Raw genomic sequence first — 18,045 nt, 5'->3', positions numbered from 1 at the left:
ATTTTTTCTTCTTCTCTTGTTTAGTATAAGTCGTTTTGTGACTTCTCCCTAGTTTAGGTGATGGAGTCTTTTTTAAGTTGCCTTTTGGTAAGGCTTCACCAAAAGTCCATGGAGAAACCTTTTAAGAAGCGCTACCAAAGAAGTCCTAAAGATAATATCTTGTTTTCACTTCGAAACTAATCGATTCAAGTCGATTCCACCTAATTATAACAGTTCAAAATTGATGCAAACTCAAGGAGAAAATCCGTTCCCATCCAAGTACACGATAACACAAACTGCACGCGCTTATGGTCTGATGGGCTCTTTTTTTTTTTAAATGTAATCCGATGGGTTCTTTACCTGGCAATTTCTCCAACATTACAAGCGTTTGGCCACTGATTGCCATCTCTGCTCGTGAGCCCAGTCATTACGACGTGATGAGGGGGTTTTCCCCGTCATTCGGCAGAGTCCAGTCAAGTCAAGTCAACGGCACGGCGCTCACGCGGTGCTTCGTCCGTTCTCCGTAGCTTCCCTTCCCCTTCCTTCTTCACCATCAGGCAGGCATTAGACCAGACCTCAAGATCCACGCTCCCCCTTCTCCAATCCCTCGTTTCCTCTCCCGCCCCTCAACTGGAACCCCTCTGGTGGCCGCGGGCACGCGCCATTGCTGAGCTTCGCGCGCAGCCGCAAGGACGCATCGCGGTCGTGGTAGACGACCACACAGGCTCCGGAGCGGCGGGCCGCGGGAGTCCCGTAAGCGCGACAGCCACGCGCTCAGCTGAGGGCAGCTTCAGGCAGGGTAAGAAACTTGCCTACGCAGTTATTTTTTTTTTTTTTGGGGGGGGGGGGGGGGGGGGAGGGGAGGTAGAACCTTGCCTGCGCTATGAATTTCAGTTTTTGTATTCTGACTAAATACTTCAGATTACCATGCTTGGTAAGGTTTCATTCATTATGATACAAATTGCTAGATTTGGCATGGAGTTTCTAGTAAGATAACAAAAGACACTCTCAAAAAAGAGAAAAAAAACATAATTTTACCAGTGTATGGGTTGCTGCTGGTTATGGTACTCCAAAGTAGTTTGTCTGTCTATTCTGATCTGATCCGATGGTTGGTGTTACTGGACTCTTACCTAATCGGATGGGAGAATCAAGTATCACCAAGTATATGAGGGAACAAATTATTTCTGCGACGTGGTACTGAAAGTATGGCTGTTAATATGTTAGATAGTTAGTAAACGAATTTACTTTCTATATCCAAACTCTGATGATTGTATTATTTGGATTCATAAATGTAACAGGATACTAAAATTTGACTCTAAAGTTCGTAATTTGTTTGGTTTATTTTAGTATTCAGAATCATAAACTTTTCATTAGTAGTCACAATGGAGACTGATCGGTCTAGACTCAGTAACTAATGTTTATAATTTCTGTCAGACATAACGTATAACACTTCAATGGCTCCACTGGTTGCACGACGTGAGTCAGTGAGTGGCATTTAGAGATTGCACTTTAGAGTTAACAGTTCTCTCTTAATGAAATGACACGCAGCTCTCCTGCGTTGTTCGAGAAAAAAAAAGATTGGACGGGGAGTTGTACATACTTGTATGGTCAGGTAGGAAATGATCAACTAATCGTGTTTCTCTTGAGAGAGGAAAAGAAGCATTTTTGCTAGTGTACATGTGTGATTTTTCGGACATGTTAAGGTATTCTAGTTTGGAGTTTGGACAGTCTGATGGGATGGTTGATATTACTATTGCCTCAAGGGATGGGAGGAACATTTATTAAAAAAACTGTTACGAGGGAGCAAATTATCACAAAGTACCATGATTGTTAATATGGTACCTAATTAGTGAAAAAGTTTCACTTGAATACTCTGATGATTACTTGATTCCAAAATGTAAAAGGGCACTAAATTTTGGCTCTGAACTTCGTAATTGCTATAGAGATTCTGTATTAAAAATCATAAAACAGATATATGCATATTTTCCTTTGAACTTTGTTGTTTTTTACATATAGCTTTACTTTGGATTCGAAAATTTGTAATTTTGTTGGCATGTAATGTCAAAACATTGGGTCGGGGTTGCCTTTTTATGTTGCTATATTCCTTATATGCATATGCTGATTAGGCTTAGGATGGAATAGCATCTGCATTAAAAAATTTGTTTAGCTATCATGTATTAATTCGAAGGAGAAAATATAATTCATATTGTGCGAAAACCGAACGTTACTAGTCAATGAGTCTAGGATCTGTCTGATCTAGCAAAAGGTTGCGGTAAATTTTTTTGTTAGGATGTGCACACATGTTTGAAAACATCAACTAAAAAAGAATGCACTATAGTTTCATTATCTTGAACCTACCTCTCTCTGTGTGCACGCTTTTTGTGATCTTGGTCTTTCTTAAAGGTATTTCCTGCTGAATTCTTCTATATTTAACTACTTTTCTGTAACAAGCTCCATGCTTTTGATTGTGCAGAACTAAGCTAATGGCAGAAGCATTGTTAACTGCCCTATCGAAGATTGGTAAAGTTTTAGGAGATGAAGTCATCAAAATAGTCATTGCTGAAGCATCTAAAAAAGTGACTAATCTGAGGAAGCTACCAGAAAATATCAGGCAAATTGGGATAGAATTGAATATGATGAACAAGGTAATACAAGATTTGGATACCACGAATCTCAGCATCAATGTGGTGAATGGTTGGATCGCAGAGCTGAGAAATCTGGCTTTCCACGTGGAGGATGTGATGGACAAATACTCATACAATGCTTTTAAGCTGCAGGAAGAAGGATCACTGATGTGGTTCTTAAAAGGAGCAAACAATGCTAAAGTTTTCAGTGATATTGCAGATGAGGTAGTTCAGATAATGGGTGAGATTGAGCAAGTAAAGAAACTACAAAAGGACTATTTCCCGGCTGTCCAGTTTGTTCCATCAAGTTCTGTAATTGTTCAACGAGGATACCAAGTCTGCTTGCCCGAGCTTATTCAAGACGAAGATCTTGTGGGGATTACATTGAATCAGGCAAAGTTGAATGGTTGGCTACACTGCAACGAGCCAAATAGCATTGTGATAACAGTGTCAGGTATGGGTGGATTGGGAAAAACCACTCTGGTCATGAATGTTTATGAGCGTGAGAAGACCAAATTTCCTGTTCATGCATGGATCACAGTGTCACAAACCTACACAATAGAAGGCTTGCTGAGGGAACTACTCAGAAATATTGGGTACACAGATGAGGCATCAGATAGCTTGGAAAACATGGATGCCCATCAGTTGAGAGAAAAAATAAAGAATCTCCACAGCAACAGCAAATGTTTAGTTGTGTTGGATGATGTTTGGAAAAAGGAAGTGTACCATCAAATGGCAGACATTTTCCAGATTATCAAAGCAAGCCGTATCATCATCACAACGCGGAGAGATGACGTTGCATCTCTTGCATCTTCAGAACGCCATCTTCAGTTGCAACCTTTAGAAAGCCCCGATGCATTCAGACTCTTCTGCAGAAGGGCCTTTAATAACATAAAAGATCAAAAGTGCCCCCCAGAGCTCGAAGATGTGGCGGCTTCCATAGTCGATAGGTGCAAAGGCCTGCCCTTAGCAATTATATCGATGGGCAGCCTCATGTCCTCGAAGATACCAAAAAAGCATGCCTGGAATCAAGTGTACAATCAGTTCCGGAGTGAGTTAGCTAAACCAGACAATGTCCAAGCAATTTTGAAGCTTAGCTACAATGACTTACTAGGGAACCTCAGAAACTGTTTCCTATACTGCAGCCTTTTTCCTGAAGATTACATCATGTCCAGGGAGAGCCTTGTCAGGCAGTGGGTTGCTGAAGGATTTGCGGTGACTAATGAAAAAAATTCACCAGAGGATGTGGCTGAACTAAATCTCATGGAGCTCATTGCCAGGAACTTGCTGCAAGTTGAGGAGTACGATGAGCTTGGCAGGGTGAACTCATGTAAGATGCATGACATTGTGCGTGACCTGGCTCTTTCAATAGCTAATGATGAGAAGTTTAGCTCTGCAAATGATCAAGCTGCAATGATACAGATGGACCAGGAAGTGCGCCGTCTATCATTATGTGGATGGAAAGACAGTGATGCACCAACAACGAGGATTCCACACCTTCGCACTCTATTTTCACTTGATGGTGTAATATCAACTCGCATGTTAGCCTCAATCTTTTCTGAATCAAGCTACCTTACTGTTCTCGAGCTGCAAGATTCAGAAATAACTGAAGTGCCAGTATCCATAGGCAATCTGTTTAATCTACGCTATATTGGCTTGCGGCGCACCAGAATTAAGTCACTTCCGGAGTGTATTGAGAAGCTATCCAATCTACAGACACTGGACATCAAGCAAACAAAAATAGAGAAGCTACCGCGAGGCATAGTTAAGGTCAAGAAGCTTCGGCATCTGTTAGCTGACAGAGTTATTGATGAGAAGCAGAAAGATTTCCAGTACTTCGCTGGGGTGCAGCCACCCAAGGATCTGTCTAAATTGGTAGAACTTCAGACTCTTGAGACTGTGGAAGCAACAAATGACTTGGCAGACCAACTGGACAAACTTAGGAAACTACAAAGCGTTTGGATTGGCAAAGTTAGTGCCATGCATTCTGCAGAGCTTTTCGCTACTCTGTCCAACCTACCACTTCTTTCCAGCTTGCTTCTCAATGCAATTGATGAAAACCAGACACTTCATTTGGAAGCCCTCAAGCCACAGTACAAACAACTCCACAGGTTGATCGTCCGAGGCCATTTGGCAGCCAGGACGCTGCAGTGCCCAATATTTCACAGCCATGGGGAAAATCTCAAGTTTCTAGCTCTAAGTTGGTCTGGTCTTCAGGAAGACCCACTTCCACTGCTTGCACAACACGTGCCAAACCTCACCTATCTAAGCCTAAACAGGGTTAGTAGTGCAGACACCTTGGTTATGTCTGACGGATGCTTCCCACAACTGAAGACACTTGTGCTGAAGAACCTCTGCAACGTCAAACTGCTGATGATTGGAAAGGGCGCCCTTAAAAATATCGAAGGTTTGTATATTGTAGGGCTTCCAAAGCTGGATACGGTTCCTGAAGATGTCGAATCGCTCCGCTTTTTAAAGAAGCTGCGTCTGTTGCACCTTCACGAGGACTTCAAAGCTGAGTGGGACAGAAAGGGAATGCACCAGAAGATGTCATATGTTCTGGAGCTTCGCATCTAATTTGTTCTGCAATAATATTCCTGCGTTTGCTCAGAACAACATCACACATCAAGTCCATCAAATAAAGTCTGTCCTTGTCAATTCTGCAAGTAGCTATCCATTTCCCAATGATTTCACGCTTGTTATTCCCTTGCATATTAGCCATCAGGAAAGTACTTGTCTGTATCTGCACGCAAGGTTCCTTCGTTACTTTATGGTTTGATTTTCCCATCATGAACCAAGATCTTTGTGTAATTTAGCTGCATTTGAAACAAGATTGTATACATATTCATCTCCATCCACTAAATGTATATGATCGCTTGATTTTATATTCTTATATAACTTGTGCTGCAATGCTACTTAGCACTGCACCACTGTGTACACTATCAGGAGAAGAGAGAAGCTCTACAATGTTCCTTTACAACCAGGAAAGCAGGATCAAGTGCCTGTGTGTGAACCAATTATCAAAAAGGTTTTGGTGGATTGAATTCCATTGGAATATATAATATTTGATTTAAACTTTGTAATAAACTATAAATTTACAAGAAGTACAAAAAAACAGCTCATGGAAAATTAATCCATGTAGAGAGAATCAAAAGGCAATAATTTATTCCTGCCGCAATATTCCATAAGTGCCTGTCCTGTGACCTCTATAGAACTAGGTTCTGTAGCTTGTTCTGTGACCTGTCCATTAAGTTCTTGATTCTGCCAATAACTTTGCATTTCAAAATATTTAACTACATATATGCTTTTCCCTCTCTAATAGTCCTTGAAACAATGGCTCTTCTGTCCATCAAGAATATTCCTTCTGGTTTTGTACACCAAATTACTGTGGTTTCTTCACAGCCTCTCTTTCTATGTATGGACCTTATTTTGAACTGCATCTGAAAGACTTAAAATAACATTCTTGATGCAATCCTCAGTTCTATAAATAATAGGAACTCATGATGTTTACTTCTAAGGAACTTGTACTGCTGGATTATTGGAGCAGCACCACAGGGCTGATGCAAACTAGCCTTTTCCTCTGATTCATAATCTAGAATTCTAGAGATAAAAAAATATTTTTTTATTTATTTTACTTTTTATTCAGTTTTTATGCTGAGGGTGATGTAAGAATTTGGCCATGTGTGGTTGCAGAGGTTGGAGACTATTTCCATTAACTAAAAGGCGTATAATGAACATGTAATTTGCCCATGTGTTGTTGCAAGGACCTTGAATGAACCAGTTAGATGGCCTCAGTAGCACTCCTCATATCCTAGGATTGACTTCCCGTGGAAGTGAATTTCAGGCTGGGTTAAAAAAAGTTCCCTTGTCTGTCACCATAACCAAATCACAGGTCAACGCCTAGCACAGGTCGTAGCTGTGGTTGGTTTGGATCCTCCTACCTAGGGGTAGTTGTAGTGGTCGCATGCCTAGTGGTAGTCTCACAAGGGTTATAGGCCCTGTGTAAGGGTGGGGCAGAGCTTCGGCGATTTTCTCAGCCTACGTGAGAAGGGCTTCTTCTTAAAGGAAACCCGGGAGCTGTCTTAACCCCTCAGATCGAGTTTTCGAATAAACCTAATCACCACAAAAAGGAGCCATTGGGCCATAGAAATATGACCAGGTAGCAATGGCTCCTTAGTTCTCTCCAACATCTTGGTTGTATGTCATTAAATCTTCCCCATAAGGAAATGAACTTGCAGACACGCAAAAATCCGTTTGCTGCCATTGCAATTTTATCCATTCTCTTATTTACTACTGTCAATGACATAGGTGAGCCCTATGTGTGGCAAATTTTTGAAAGGGAAATAACCGGAGATATCTAAAGGGAGATATCTGAAGGGGTTCTATGTCTAACGACTGGAGCCAATGGTATCCAACATGTTTTATTTAACACAACACCATGTACCGTTCCGCAACATGTGGCCTGTCAACAATTGCGCGGCATCTTGCCTACTTGTGCTAACTATTTTTTTTCCAAACGTCCGAAACGTGAAACACATTTAGAGGCTCAAAATTTTATGTCACCCGCAAAATGCATGCCTTTGAAATTGTTGAAATGTGTATAAACCTTTAGTGGACGATGTATCAAAAAAATAAAAACTTACCCATTGCATCTATTTTTCCTTTTTTTTGTCTCTTTTGCCATGTCCCTACAGCTTAATTACCATAATTTTGGATCCGCAGCTTTGATGCCAACAATCAGAAATTCAAAACCCCATTGATTTTCATTGCTGTAGTGTTGAAAGCAGTGCATGTAAAAGCACAGAAATGATTCCCACGGTACCTCCGCACAACATTTTTATACCATTTGAATCTTTTATCAATACGACAACAAGCATTAGCAATTGACAGAGGCTCAAAGTTTTGTATATTTTAATGATAATTTGCAACCGAGAAAAACAAGAATGGCCACATATAATCTAGAGCATTGAAAAAAAAATCTCCAACATTGATCTCAGTAGTATTTTTTTATACACTACAAATTCTCAATAGAACAACACAAAACTATTACATCAGGGCACAGGTCCAACCGGTGCACACATGCATACACCAATAGTAGTACGGAAGATGCACAAGCTGAAAGTATCCAGTACATATAGTCAACGAACTTGACTGAATTTATTAGCTATATAAGTTTTTTTTCACGTCAGCTTTGAATGATTTTTCAGTGCTTCTCCTAGCAGCGCATAATACAATTGAACAAGTACATACCAGTTACCCTTTAGACTATCGAAGAAGTAACAATCTGTCTAAATGCTGCATCAAAACAATTGATATATATGTATCAATCAGTTAACAGCATGAGCTTAAAGTGAACGGCCGTATCAGTCTGTCAAAATAATTGATATATATGTATCAATCAGTTGACAATCTGTCTATAACAGTATCAAAATCCTAGCCGCGGAAAGACTAATTCACTTTTACTTCAACATGTTCTCACATGAATGCTCACCAGGCCTCAAATGTGGGACCAGAAGTTCGATGCCCATTGTAATCAAATGAAACTTGTTATCACTCGAACTCAAGATCTCTGACTTTGATAACATGTGGGAAGACGTACAAATCACTTGAAATTGCATCAGTAGTCTTGTGGTGGACTGAAGCCTTGGTCAACATATATAGTGATGAGCTCAATATATCTGTTAGGATGAGGATGATCCGTCAAGCTTCAAAGCAGGCCTTCCTGGATGTTCGTTGAGTTGTGTCTCTAAGTCGTTCTTAAGTATGCCATCTTGTGAACCAATAAGTCGAACCTCTTTTAGTTTAGAGAGACACTTTAACTCAAAGAACTTGAATGCCGAAGCACTACCACAGCGAACTGTTAGCAGCTCAAGCTTTTGCATTGATTGTGATCCAAAGACTACAGTTAACTTGGAGGTGCAAGCTACATCGAGGATCTTGACCTTTTCGTAACATATATTCTGTGCTCCATTCAACCAGACACAAAAATCAAGCTTCCCGTCACCATCTTGAAGCGGCTTGACACGAAGACGCAGAATAGTTAGTTCTTTTATTTCTCCAAGTATCTCAATTATCTTACCTTCTTGTGATATGGTCATCTCTAATTCCAGTTTTGTTAGCTTGTGAAGATCTTTGATCCACGGTGGCACTACTTTTACAAGGCCATACATCTTAAGGGTCTGAAGGTTCTTTGGAGGTGAGGAGATATCCTGCAAACAACATTGATCTCCCTTTCTGAGCCACAGTGACAAGGATTCCAGATGGACGTGACATGAGAAGGCTTCACTGACTTGCTTGCAGTTTTTCTTGTTGATACCAGACACTCCAAGCTTGCGCAATTGGGTGAGCATCTTGAGCTCTTTAATGGTGGCCTTGCGGGGTGTGGTAGCAGCGTTGACAACACCAAGAGTGTGCAATGCCGTCAATTTGTCAATCCCTGCAGGCACCTCAACACCAACTAGTTGACGAGTTCTGCAGAGAAGTGGTAACCAAGATGCGGAAGCACATGACTTTGGTTGTTCGTCTGCAAGGGATGTGGCCCCAGCACGGACGTACTGCAGTTTCTTTAGCTTTGTGATGGACGCCGGCAAGGTGACTATGGAGGTTCCCCTGACGTCAAGAGTCTCAAGCTGCCTCAGGTCACCCAGTGAATGCGGTAAACGGGTAATCTCACATCTTCCTCGCAGAGACAAGAACTTCAGGCGAGGAAGCTGCTTTACAATCTCCTCGAGGTCTTTATCTGTCACATTAGAAGCATCCTCCAAATCAAGCACCCTAAGCACCTTCATATTTTCGGAGACGAAAAATGATTCCCATTTGCCAAATACTGTTAGTGACCTTAGCCTTGAGAAGTCAATGCTATCAAAAACGATCCTGTCCCTGTCCCAGCAGCTCTGAATGACAAGATGCCGTCCTGTACGTTGGGTGCTTGGGCGGCATTGCCCCTTCAGCTCAAAGACCTCCAGTGCAAAGACAATGTTCTCTTCCTCTGGACGAGAGATGACGTATTCATGGAAGAAAGCACTGACTTGGCATTGGACCATTCTCATTTGTGTCATGACCGTACATTGTGGTGGCTGGATCATACAAAGGTTGACAAGCATTGAGAACAGCACCTCCCCTCTCTCCTCTGCAGTTTTGTCTTTAGTATCCCTGGAATAGCCCTCTGCAACCCAGCGCATCACTAAGCGCCTCCGGCGAATGATTTGATACCCAGGGAAGATTGACAGATAAAAGATACATGGCCTTAAGAAATCAGGACAGCTACGAAAGAATAAATGCATCCAATCAAATAGTCCTCGTAAACATCCAAACTCGGGGTTACTCTCCAACTCGTGCATGAACTTCTCATCCATTGTTCTTGTGTCTTTCATACATGTCACTGTCTTGGGTGCCAAGAAGTCAGCTACTGCAACTATTACTTTTGGAAGTCCACCACATTTTAAAATTAGTTGTTTGAGATCCTCGTACTTTGATTGCTTCAGTGGAGATGAATTCTTCTTTTGAAGGACCTATTGTTCAACAAATTAAAATGATATAAAATGTTATGCTAAGCATCAATTGCAGGAAGAGCAGCATCTGTTACATTTGAAATGCCATATATGCCTTAGTCTGAAATGCTAAACTTAATAAAATGGGCAAATGGAAGAAAATTCCACTAATCTTAGGTTTTGTTGGCTACCTTTTGCCTGGATTAGGAGAACTGCCTTGACTAGATGAACTGGCTTGATTGTCTCAGGTTCGGACCTTTCAAAATGTTTGCATACATTATTCATAATAAAATTTTTGCATTTCGTACTATGGATAATGCTTATAATTGATGTGCTTCAGTTTTAATGAACCAGAAAAACTTTACCCTCTAAGATTTTAGTCATCTCCTTGACCAACTTATGAACCCTCATTATTAGCAGACTCATTTTCAGTGGCTTCCCTGGTTGAACTATAGTCTAACACGGAACAATGCATAGCACTGGGGGACCGTAAAATACACCGGCTACAGCTAACATGTGAAATTGTCGCATAAGAGTTTTGCGCTCTGCCTGGATTGCAATAATAAAATTCAAAGTACCAGATCTTTCTAAAAGCATACCATCAGAGAAACTTTACCAATAGGCTAAATCAAGAATACTATTATCATCTAGCGTTCAGATGTTCAATAAGAAAGTGTGCTAGCATAATTGAAATCAGTTTCATAATGGCTCATTCAACTACGCATACATATAGGCATTGCATGGTTTTCTGAACTCTTTAGTTAAATATCAAGAAAAATAAGATAATGGTTTGCTGTCTTCTTCTATTCATGAGGTTGAAATTTTAGCAATAAAAAACTAATACTACACAACAACAATAGTGCTTGTTAAACAATATTGATTTTTAATGAAATTTAGAGAAATTTAAAGTAAAAAATAACCCCAAAAGTACTAAAAGTAAGTTGTTTTATGCTACCAAATGCCATTTATAGTTATTTGGACTACTTATAAAATTTGAGCTTTGAGTTTAAAGTTGTTTGATATATATGAAATCACGCACAATGTTAAAAAATATTTTTCATGTTTCCAATGACACTATTAGCACAAATTTGTAGATCAAGAGTTAACTCATTTCTATCGTGAACATTTATCCAAATGTACAAATAGACCATGATATCGTGAATCATCCCCTAGAAATTAAACGCAAATATGTTTTTTTGAAAAAAAGAAGAACTAATTTCCTAATCAATTTACATTATGTTTGTGATATTATAGTTCAAATTATTATTAGCTCGGCAGTGGAAAAAAAACTTTTGAGAGTATAACATAATTATTAACTTGTGAAATATAAATGATCCATGAATATTGCATCACTAATATATTATATACTTGCATAAAGTTGAATTAAACTACAACAGGGGTATGTTCATGGTGAGTAAAGGTACCTTCTGTTGAAAGAGATGAAATGCTGCTTCAGCTTCTAGACCTTTGACGTTATAAACAGCCTCTTCATTATCAGCACAATACGTGGCTATATTTTCTTGAGTTGTAATCACAATGATAAAACTTTGAGAGTGCCTAGACACCAAGGAATTTTGTATTGAGTCCCATTCTTCCGTGGACTGCAGATCATTAATAACCAAAAGGCATCGATATTCCTTTAAAAGGTTACGACATTGTTGAATTGGGTCTTTGATTTCCATGTCTTCAAGAGATTCTGAATGGAAGTCCCTAAGTAGGTCCCGTGAGAAATCCATCAAATTTAACGGGTGTTCAACATTAACCCAACTGTACTTGTCAAATAGACATTCAACCATTTTGGCATAGTAGAAGTTTTTGACGAGAGCTGATTTCCCAACACCAGCTATTCCCCAAACAGACATCACTCGCCAGTTTCCAAAACGCGCCTTGGTCTGATAGTTACGAAGGTCTTCCATTTGCACCTCGCGCCCAACAAGAGTAAAATTCTTGTTCCAAGTACGGACTTCTTCCATTTTAGTGGTGTGAATTCGTCTCAAGACCTTGTGGTTCACATCATGTATCACTTCACTGGACATTGCCCTGTCAATCTCACCTTGAGAACCCTGAAAATACGAATTGTTAATAGGAGGGGGTGCTGTGGGCAGAAATTTCATCTATGCAAAAGGCACTGAACAGGAGAGGCTGGGAGAAATGGTTCCTGATGTGGTGCCAAGTCGTACGTGTTGAATTCATCTAGGTTGATAGTCTTAGGCTCAAACTCATAAAAAAATAATTAGTTGCCTTGGTCAACATCATTCACGATTTGTCGTTAAATTTACTTTGTTTAAGTCATTTATGTCAATAAAGGATGAACTGTTGTCAAGTAATTTTATAATATATATTTTCATTTAGCTCTGTACATATATTTCGAAGGATAAACTGTTGTCAAGTATTTTTAAGGAGTTTCAAGCAAGAAATCCATGCACTAGATATTTTTATTGGGCTCTATTTTTACATATATTTTTTATTTAACCTTTCCTTCCATTCCACTAGAACAACACTTAAGGGGGTGTTTGGGAACACCCTGTTAAAGTTTAACACCTGTCACATCGGATGTTTGGATGCTAATTAGAAGTATTAAACATAGGCTAATTAATCCATTCTGGATTGTGTAAAAGCTTGTATGGAAAGAGCATTATCTGCTGACACAGATACATCCATGATTATCCGTGTGCTAGCTCTCAATAAGAGACAACACGAAGGATTGATCATCAGGTATCTGTGCCAGCTCGTGCTGAGACAAAGAACAATTTCCTTGCTATGTAACTTAAAGTTTAGTTTGTATTCGAAAATTTGTACATTTGCATACGGACATGATGGAGTCGAATTGTATATAACTTTTGAGATTTCAACGAGATCCACAACATTTTATTTGAATTTTTGTTAATTGAGGATGCCCATGTAATAGACCCAAGTTTTAGAGAATTAAGAGTAGAATTGAATAAAACTTCTCTTGTTAGTAGAATTAATGTATATATGTGGGATGGCAATGTTGGGTCCTGTCACGGGGGAGGTGTTGGGTTCTAAGCCTAGAAACTGAGGCCAGCTCTAAGGTAGCTTCTAGGTCTACAAAACGTATTTTTGCCATTTTTGTTTGCTTTGGTCTAACTATCCGTGGTGGCTCATGCGTACTGGCCTGGCTAGGCAGCAGGCGGGTATGCATAGGTAGTTCTGTTTAAATAACCGACAAGGCGACAAGGATGAGAGTTGAGAGGTAGCACCGATGAGGTGCTTTGCAGCAGCAACAATTTGTAGTCAGTCAATTAAAATCGTACTTGTGGCATTTCATAAGTAAAATTTACACATGAAAATAAGACAGCATTTTTAGGTCAGTATACTCGATCTAATATGCTGATTTAATACACATCTGAGTAAACCACCCAATGAGAAAAAATTGTGTGTATTTCAAAGGTCGAAAGCTAGAATAATCAACATGTATGGGAGTTAAGAGCTGGTACTAACGAGGTGTTCTGCATTAGTCATTTGCAGTAAGTCAACTAACATTGTACTTGTGGCATTTCATAGGTAAATTTGACACATGAAAATAAATATTAGCATACTTTAGATTAATATACATCAATGTAATACAGCCGTTTTTATTGTTTTTCTAACCTATGATAATTGCAAAAACTAACTGCGAGTATGTCGAAGGATAAAAGCTAGAAAGAGAAGGGGGGCAGTTGACGTTGTTACTGGCGTACCTGCTTGAAGAAGACACATACAGGGTACTCAGCTGAGTACTGCTTGAGCTCTAGTACTCTGTAGGAATGTCCGATGCACAATCTTGCGATCTCACGTTCCTCCGTGGACACAATGATCCGATTACCGTTGACGCTCTTGGGTAGGCACGCCCTGATGGCATCCCAGTCTCCCATGGTGCACACGTTTTCCAGCACTAGTAGGTACCTCTTCTCGTTCACTTGGGCCTTGAATTCTTGAACAAATCCGCCTTGCTTCACCACTGCGTTCTCCATCCTCTCCAGCTCGACAACATCTACACTTTTCTCCTCCTCCAAGCAAGAGTTTGTGTAGAACTGCGCAACCACACTCTGCAGGAACTTGCGGCGATTGAAAGGATACTCCAGCTTCACCCATCCACGGCATCCGAAGGTCTTCCGGACTTCCGGGTCTTCGTAAGCTTTCCTGATGACGGACATGGCACCAAGATCGTCGCTTCTCCCCCACACCGACATCACCCCAAGCTCTTTGCCATCTTTGGCAATCAACTGGGTGAGATCACTAAACCCCGGCTGCTTTTTCACAGTGTTCCTGGCCTCACCTGGCATGTCAACCGCAGTTGCGGTCACAGCAGCGCTGGAAGCAGAGTCACCAGGATTGGATCCAGAGTCGCTGATGAGGCTGTAACGCGAGTTCCTCCTGCTCACATCCTCGACTCTGGCCTTGAGCTGCTCGATCTCGGCGACGGCCACGTCGAGGGGCGGCGGCGCCGCCGCCGCGGCGATGCAGAAGCAGAACCAGGACGGCAGGACTCGGCGCCACCAGGTGTTGCCGCCGTCGAGGTGGATGACGAACTCGATGCAGTCCTCCACGTCGTAGGCCAGGTCGCGGACCTGCCTCACCCAGATCCTCACCACGTTGTTCCTCACGCGCTCCGCGTTGGCGACCTCGAGGAAGGAGTGCATCATCTCGAACTCGCCGGCGATGAACACAAGGTCCCGCTGCGTACTCTGCCGCAGCTTCGACTCCTCCTCGATCGCCGACTGGGCCCTGGTCAGGGCCCGCTCCAACACCGTCTTGGCCAAGCCGACGGCGAGGTCCGCCATTGTTCGTTTAGCAGTATCTCTCTCTCCCCCCTGTGTGTGCCCGTAGAAACTGATGATGCTAGTGGCCTCTGCTCTCAAGTCTAAGGGCCTGTTTGTTTCTTTAGCCGCTACTAAAATTCGTGTCACACGATCGTTCAGATACTAACTATAAGTATTAAATATAGATTAATTATAAAATTAATTGCACAAATGGAGGCTAATTTACGAGACGAATCTATTAAACCTAATTAGTCCATGATTGGACAATATGGTGCTACAATTTAATTGGGTTTAATAGATTCGTTCCGGTAATTAGCTACCATATGTGTAATTAGTTTTATAATTAGTTCATGTTTGATCCTTCTAATTAACCTCTACGGGACATGCAAAAAGTAATTTTCATTTGATTATTATATTAAAAAGAATTTCAGATCTGAGAAAACGCGTCGAGTTGCTAAATTATTCTAGCCCCAGCCGAGCCCGCGTTAATTAATCGTGCTAAAGCTGGCGGTTCTTGTTTTCGAGAAATCAAAGCGGGTGCCTGTTGGTCAATGGATCTGCACCATTTATTTATCAGCAACTCGAACTCGCCAGCAGCTACCAACGGTAACTTTTGCTATGGATACGTAGCGAACACCGCGTGGGGTTCCTAAATTATTCCAGCCAATAGAAGAATTTGAAACAAAGCAACCAATGACGAACCCAACTGTGGAATCTTGCCACGTGGGCGCCCACCGGCTGCAAGTTGTTGAACGCGACACCGGAACGACCAGTTTTTGACCCATACGCGCTCAGACCGTCAGACGCGACCCCCAAGCATGTGACTGTCACCGTCCTCGTTAATCAAGATGCCAAGCCCGCTATGTAGGGCGTGTTTGGTATAGCTCCACTCCGTTACTTCAGCGACTCCAGCAAAAAAATTCAGCCAAACACGTCAACTTCAAAACTCCATGGAGCTGCCAACTCCATGAAGTTGTAGTGCAATTGGGGCTCGAGTTTTGGAGGACCCCTTTTGCTGCTCCAAAACGTCCTCTTTTGAACCTCCTCGTGGAGTTGGTGGGTAATTAACCACCACTGCCACTTATTACATAAAAAAAACGTTTCATTCTTTCTGTTTCCCTCGCGTCTCTCTGTTTCTTCTCATTCTCGCGTGACTTCGTCCGCCCGAGCGCTGGAGGCTAGGGTTGTGAAGCGTCCCCACATAAGTAGAGACTAAATGTGATCCAATTATCAGTCCCAGGAGGCTGATAACACATTTATTCAACAGATAGTTCAGAAACCATACAACTCCCGAAGGAGCGGGCGGGCAAGCCACACCCAAAGCAAGACTAAAGCGATAACAATACAAATCCAAGTTGCAGTCCAGTCGGACTCCGGGCTGCAATCATAACTATGCGTCAGCGGAAGCATCCTGCAAAAGGGCCAACACCGCAGGCAGCGTTGGGTGCAGACGCAACCTCCTACTCGAAGTCCGGATCCTCCTCTGAAGGAACAACACAAGGGTGAGTACAAAAGTACTCAGCAAGTCCAACCCCATCCACGGAGGGGGATACAACAAGAATATGCATATGGAGCAACAAGGATATAGCTAAGGTTTATTTGCAATAAAGCTGAATTTTTGACATATGCAGGGTTTCATTTTAAAGAATTTTCATAAAGACATTTTCTTAATAAACGATATATCAAGAGGGGTTGATCCTACACAAAGGATCCAAGTTTTATCGCTACCGGACTCCCCGTCCGCCGTAGCGCACGGCACAACTGCCGGACACTTCCAAAATCCCACACACACACACACCGCAAATACCCGTCATCCCTCAAAAGCTAGTTGTGTGACCGAGCCGTAACTCATCCAATGCCGTGGACACGGCTACCCGGATAGGTTTTAACTCTGCAGAGATTGTACACTTTTCCCACAAGTAGGGTACCGTATCACGATCACCTTAGTGACGGTACGGATCCTAACAAAGCCATTACCCACCTTAGCCAACACTGACTAGTCAACACGGAAGCACCCAAGGGGTTAGCAACCCATCCACGGGGCCGAAACCGGGACCTAAGTCACCAAGAGCTTAGTCCTTTTCCAAGGGCTCCCGTTGCTCACCAGCACACCTGAAGCCTAGCAGTTTAGCTAGTGGGGTTTATGCTAAGCCGTTGCCCATACAACGGTCGAGTGGTTGCACGATGATGGAATTAGGCAAGATGACACATCAACTCGGTCCTTAGCCATGACAAGATGGATATCTCCCAACTCTGCTCAACCACTAAGGTACGAGCCCAACAACCCGGCATTCCACACAAGAAACGCCCATCCATCTCATCCACCACCTCTCTTTACACCCAAAAAACCTAACTCCTCAGTTGAACATACTCACACATTTATTTTCCGAATAAACAGATGTAATCATGCTTGAATTTGGATAATGAGTTCCTAAGCATTCTAGCAGTATTTATCATCTAAACAGAGCAACTCATATTTAGAGATAAATACGGGACAACAAGGAATAATCATAACAATCAAGGAGTGGCTATCAACCATGTCTTGCGATAAAACAATATGCATTTTATAAAACAGGCTAGTAGGTTGTGTCTGAAAAACTGGGTATTAAATATGCATCAAAGGGTGAGATTGGACTTGCCGTTCTCAAAGCCTTCTGGGAGCTCCTGCTCGCGGTACTAGTCCTCGGGCTCGGGCTCACGATTGAACTCCTCCTCGCGCTCCTCCTCGGGTACTCCGCGATCTACGGCACACACAAACGAGCACACAATAAATAAAAAGAAAAAAGATTTTACCCGTTGAGCTCCGAACAGGAAATATGAATGAAAAATATGTAGGAAGGGTATTTTTAGGAAATTTGGATATGCCTCGGCGGAAATATATGAGAGGAGTCCGTGGTCGAATTTGGGATCGATTGGAGGAAATTTGGCACATGAAATGACGGGTTAAAGGGAGGTTTGGGTTTCAAAACCATATTTAGGACTAAACTGTGAAAACCGAGGGCCTATTTGTAAATTCTCTAAAAAGTGGAAGGGCTTAGTTGTGAGAATCCCTGGAGAGAGGTGGGAGGACCGGGTTGCAATTAGAGAGAAGGGGAGGGGCAGATCGAGAAAAATGGAATCTCCTTCTCCTTCCTTGGCTGAAACAGAGGAAGGGGAGGAAGGGGGCGGGCGGCTGGCGCCGGGCTGGCC

General features: G+C 41.9%; 2 protein-coding genes across 2 annotated transcripts; one reads left to right on the top strand and one right to left on the bottom strand.

Moving 5' to 3' along the window:
• Positions 1 to 436: 436 nt before the first annotated feature.
• On the top strand, positions 437 to 5,540 carry LOC101776993 (disease resistance protein RPM1). Its single transcript, XM_004979014.3, has 2 exons — positions 437 to 778; positions 2,453 to 5,540. Exon 2 carries the CDS (start codon positions 2,463 to 2,465, stop codon positions 5,178 to 5,180), a length of 2,718 nt encoding a protein of 905 aa, XP_004979071.1. The 5' UTR covers positions 437 to 778; positions 2,453 to 2,462; the 3' UTR covers positions 5,181 to 5,540.
• A 2,022-nt stretch (positions 5,541 to 7,562) lies between these two features.
• Positions 7,563 to 14,984, bottom strand: LOC101776570 (putative disease resistance RPP13-like protein 2). The gene is made up of 3 exons (XM_004979013.3): positions 13,795 to 14,984; positions 11,518 to 12,156; positions 7,563 to 10,114 (listed from the first exon to the last, which is right to left on the bottom strand). Exons 1-3 carry the CDS (start codon positions 14,875 to 14,877, stop codon positions 8,285 to 8,287), a joined length of 3,552 nt encoding a protein of 1,183 aa, XP_004979070.1. The 5' UTR covers positions 14,878 to 14,984; the 3' UTR covers positions 7,563 to 8,284.
• Between the last annotated feature and the right edge of the window lie 3,061 nt (positions 14,985 to 18,045).

The sequence above is a fragment of the Setaria italica genome, chromosome VIII, assembly GCF_000263155.2.
Source record: "Setaria italica strain Yugu1 chromosome VIII, Setaria_italica_v2.0, whole genome shotgun sequence".
In the NCBI taxonomy this organism is placed as follows: domain Eukaryota; kingdom Viridiplantae; phylum Streptophyta; class Magnoliopsida; order Poales; family Poaceae; genus Setaria; species Setaria italica.
Note: the sequence above shows the minus strand (reverse complement) of the source record. Positions and strands in the feature narration are given on the sequence as shown.

What these genes read in the sequence shown, in the direction of transcription:
- LOC101776993 (XM_004979014.3), top strand. Translation starts at nt 2,463, where the DNA reads ATGGCAGAAGCATTGTTAACTGCCCTATCGAAGATTGGTAAAGTTTTA.
- LOC101776570 (XM_004979013.3), bottom strand. Translation starts at nt 14,877, where the DNA reads ATGGCGGACCTCGCCGTCGGCTTGGCCAAGACGGTGTTGGAGCGGGCC. An exon ending in TATGTGTCTTCTTCAAGCAG is followed by an intron (nt 12,157 to 13,794) that starts GTACGCCAGTAA and finishes TCGTATTTTCAG; the next exon opens with GGTTCTCAAGGTGAGATTGA. An exon ending in TTCATCTCTTTCAACAGAAG is followed by an intron (nt 10,115 to 11,517) that starts GTACCTTTACTC and finishes GTTGAACAATAG; the next exon opens with GTCCTTCAAAAGAAGAATTC.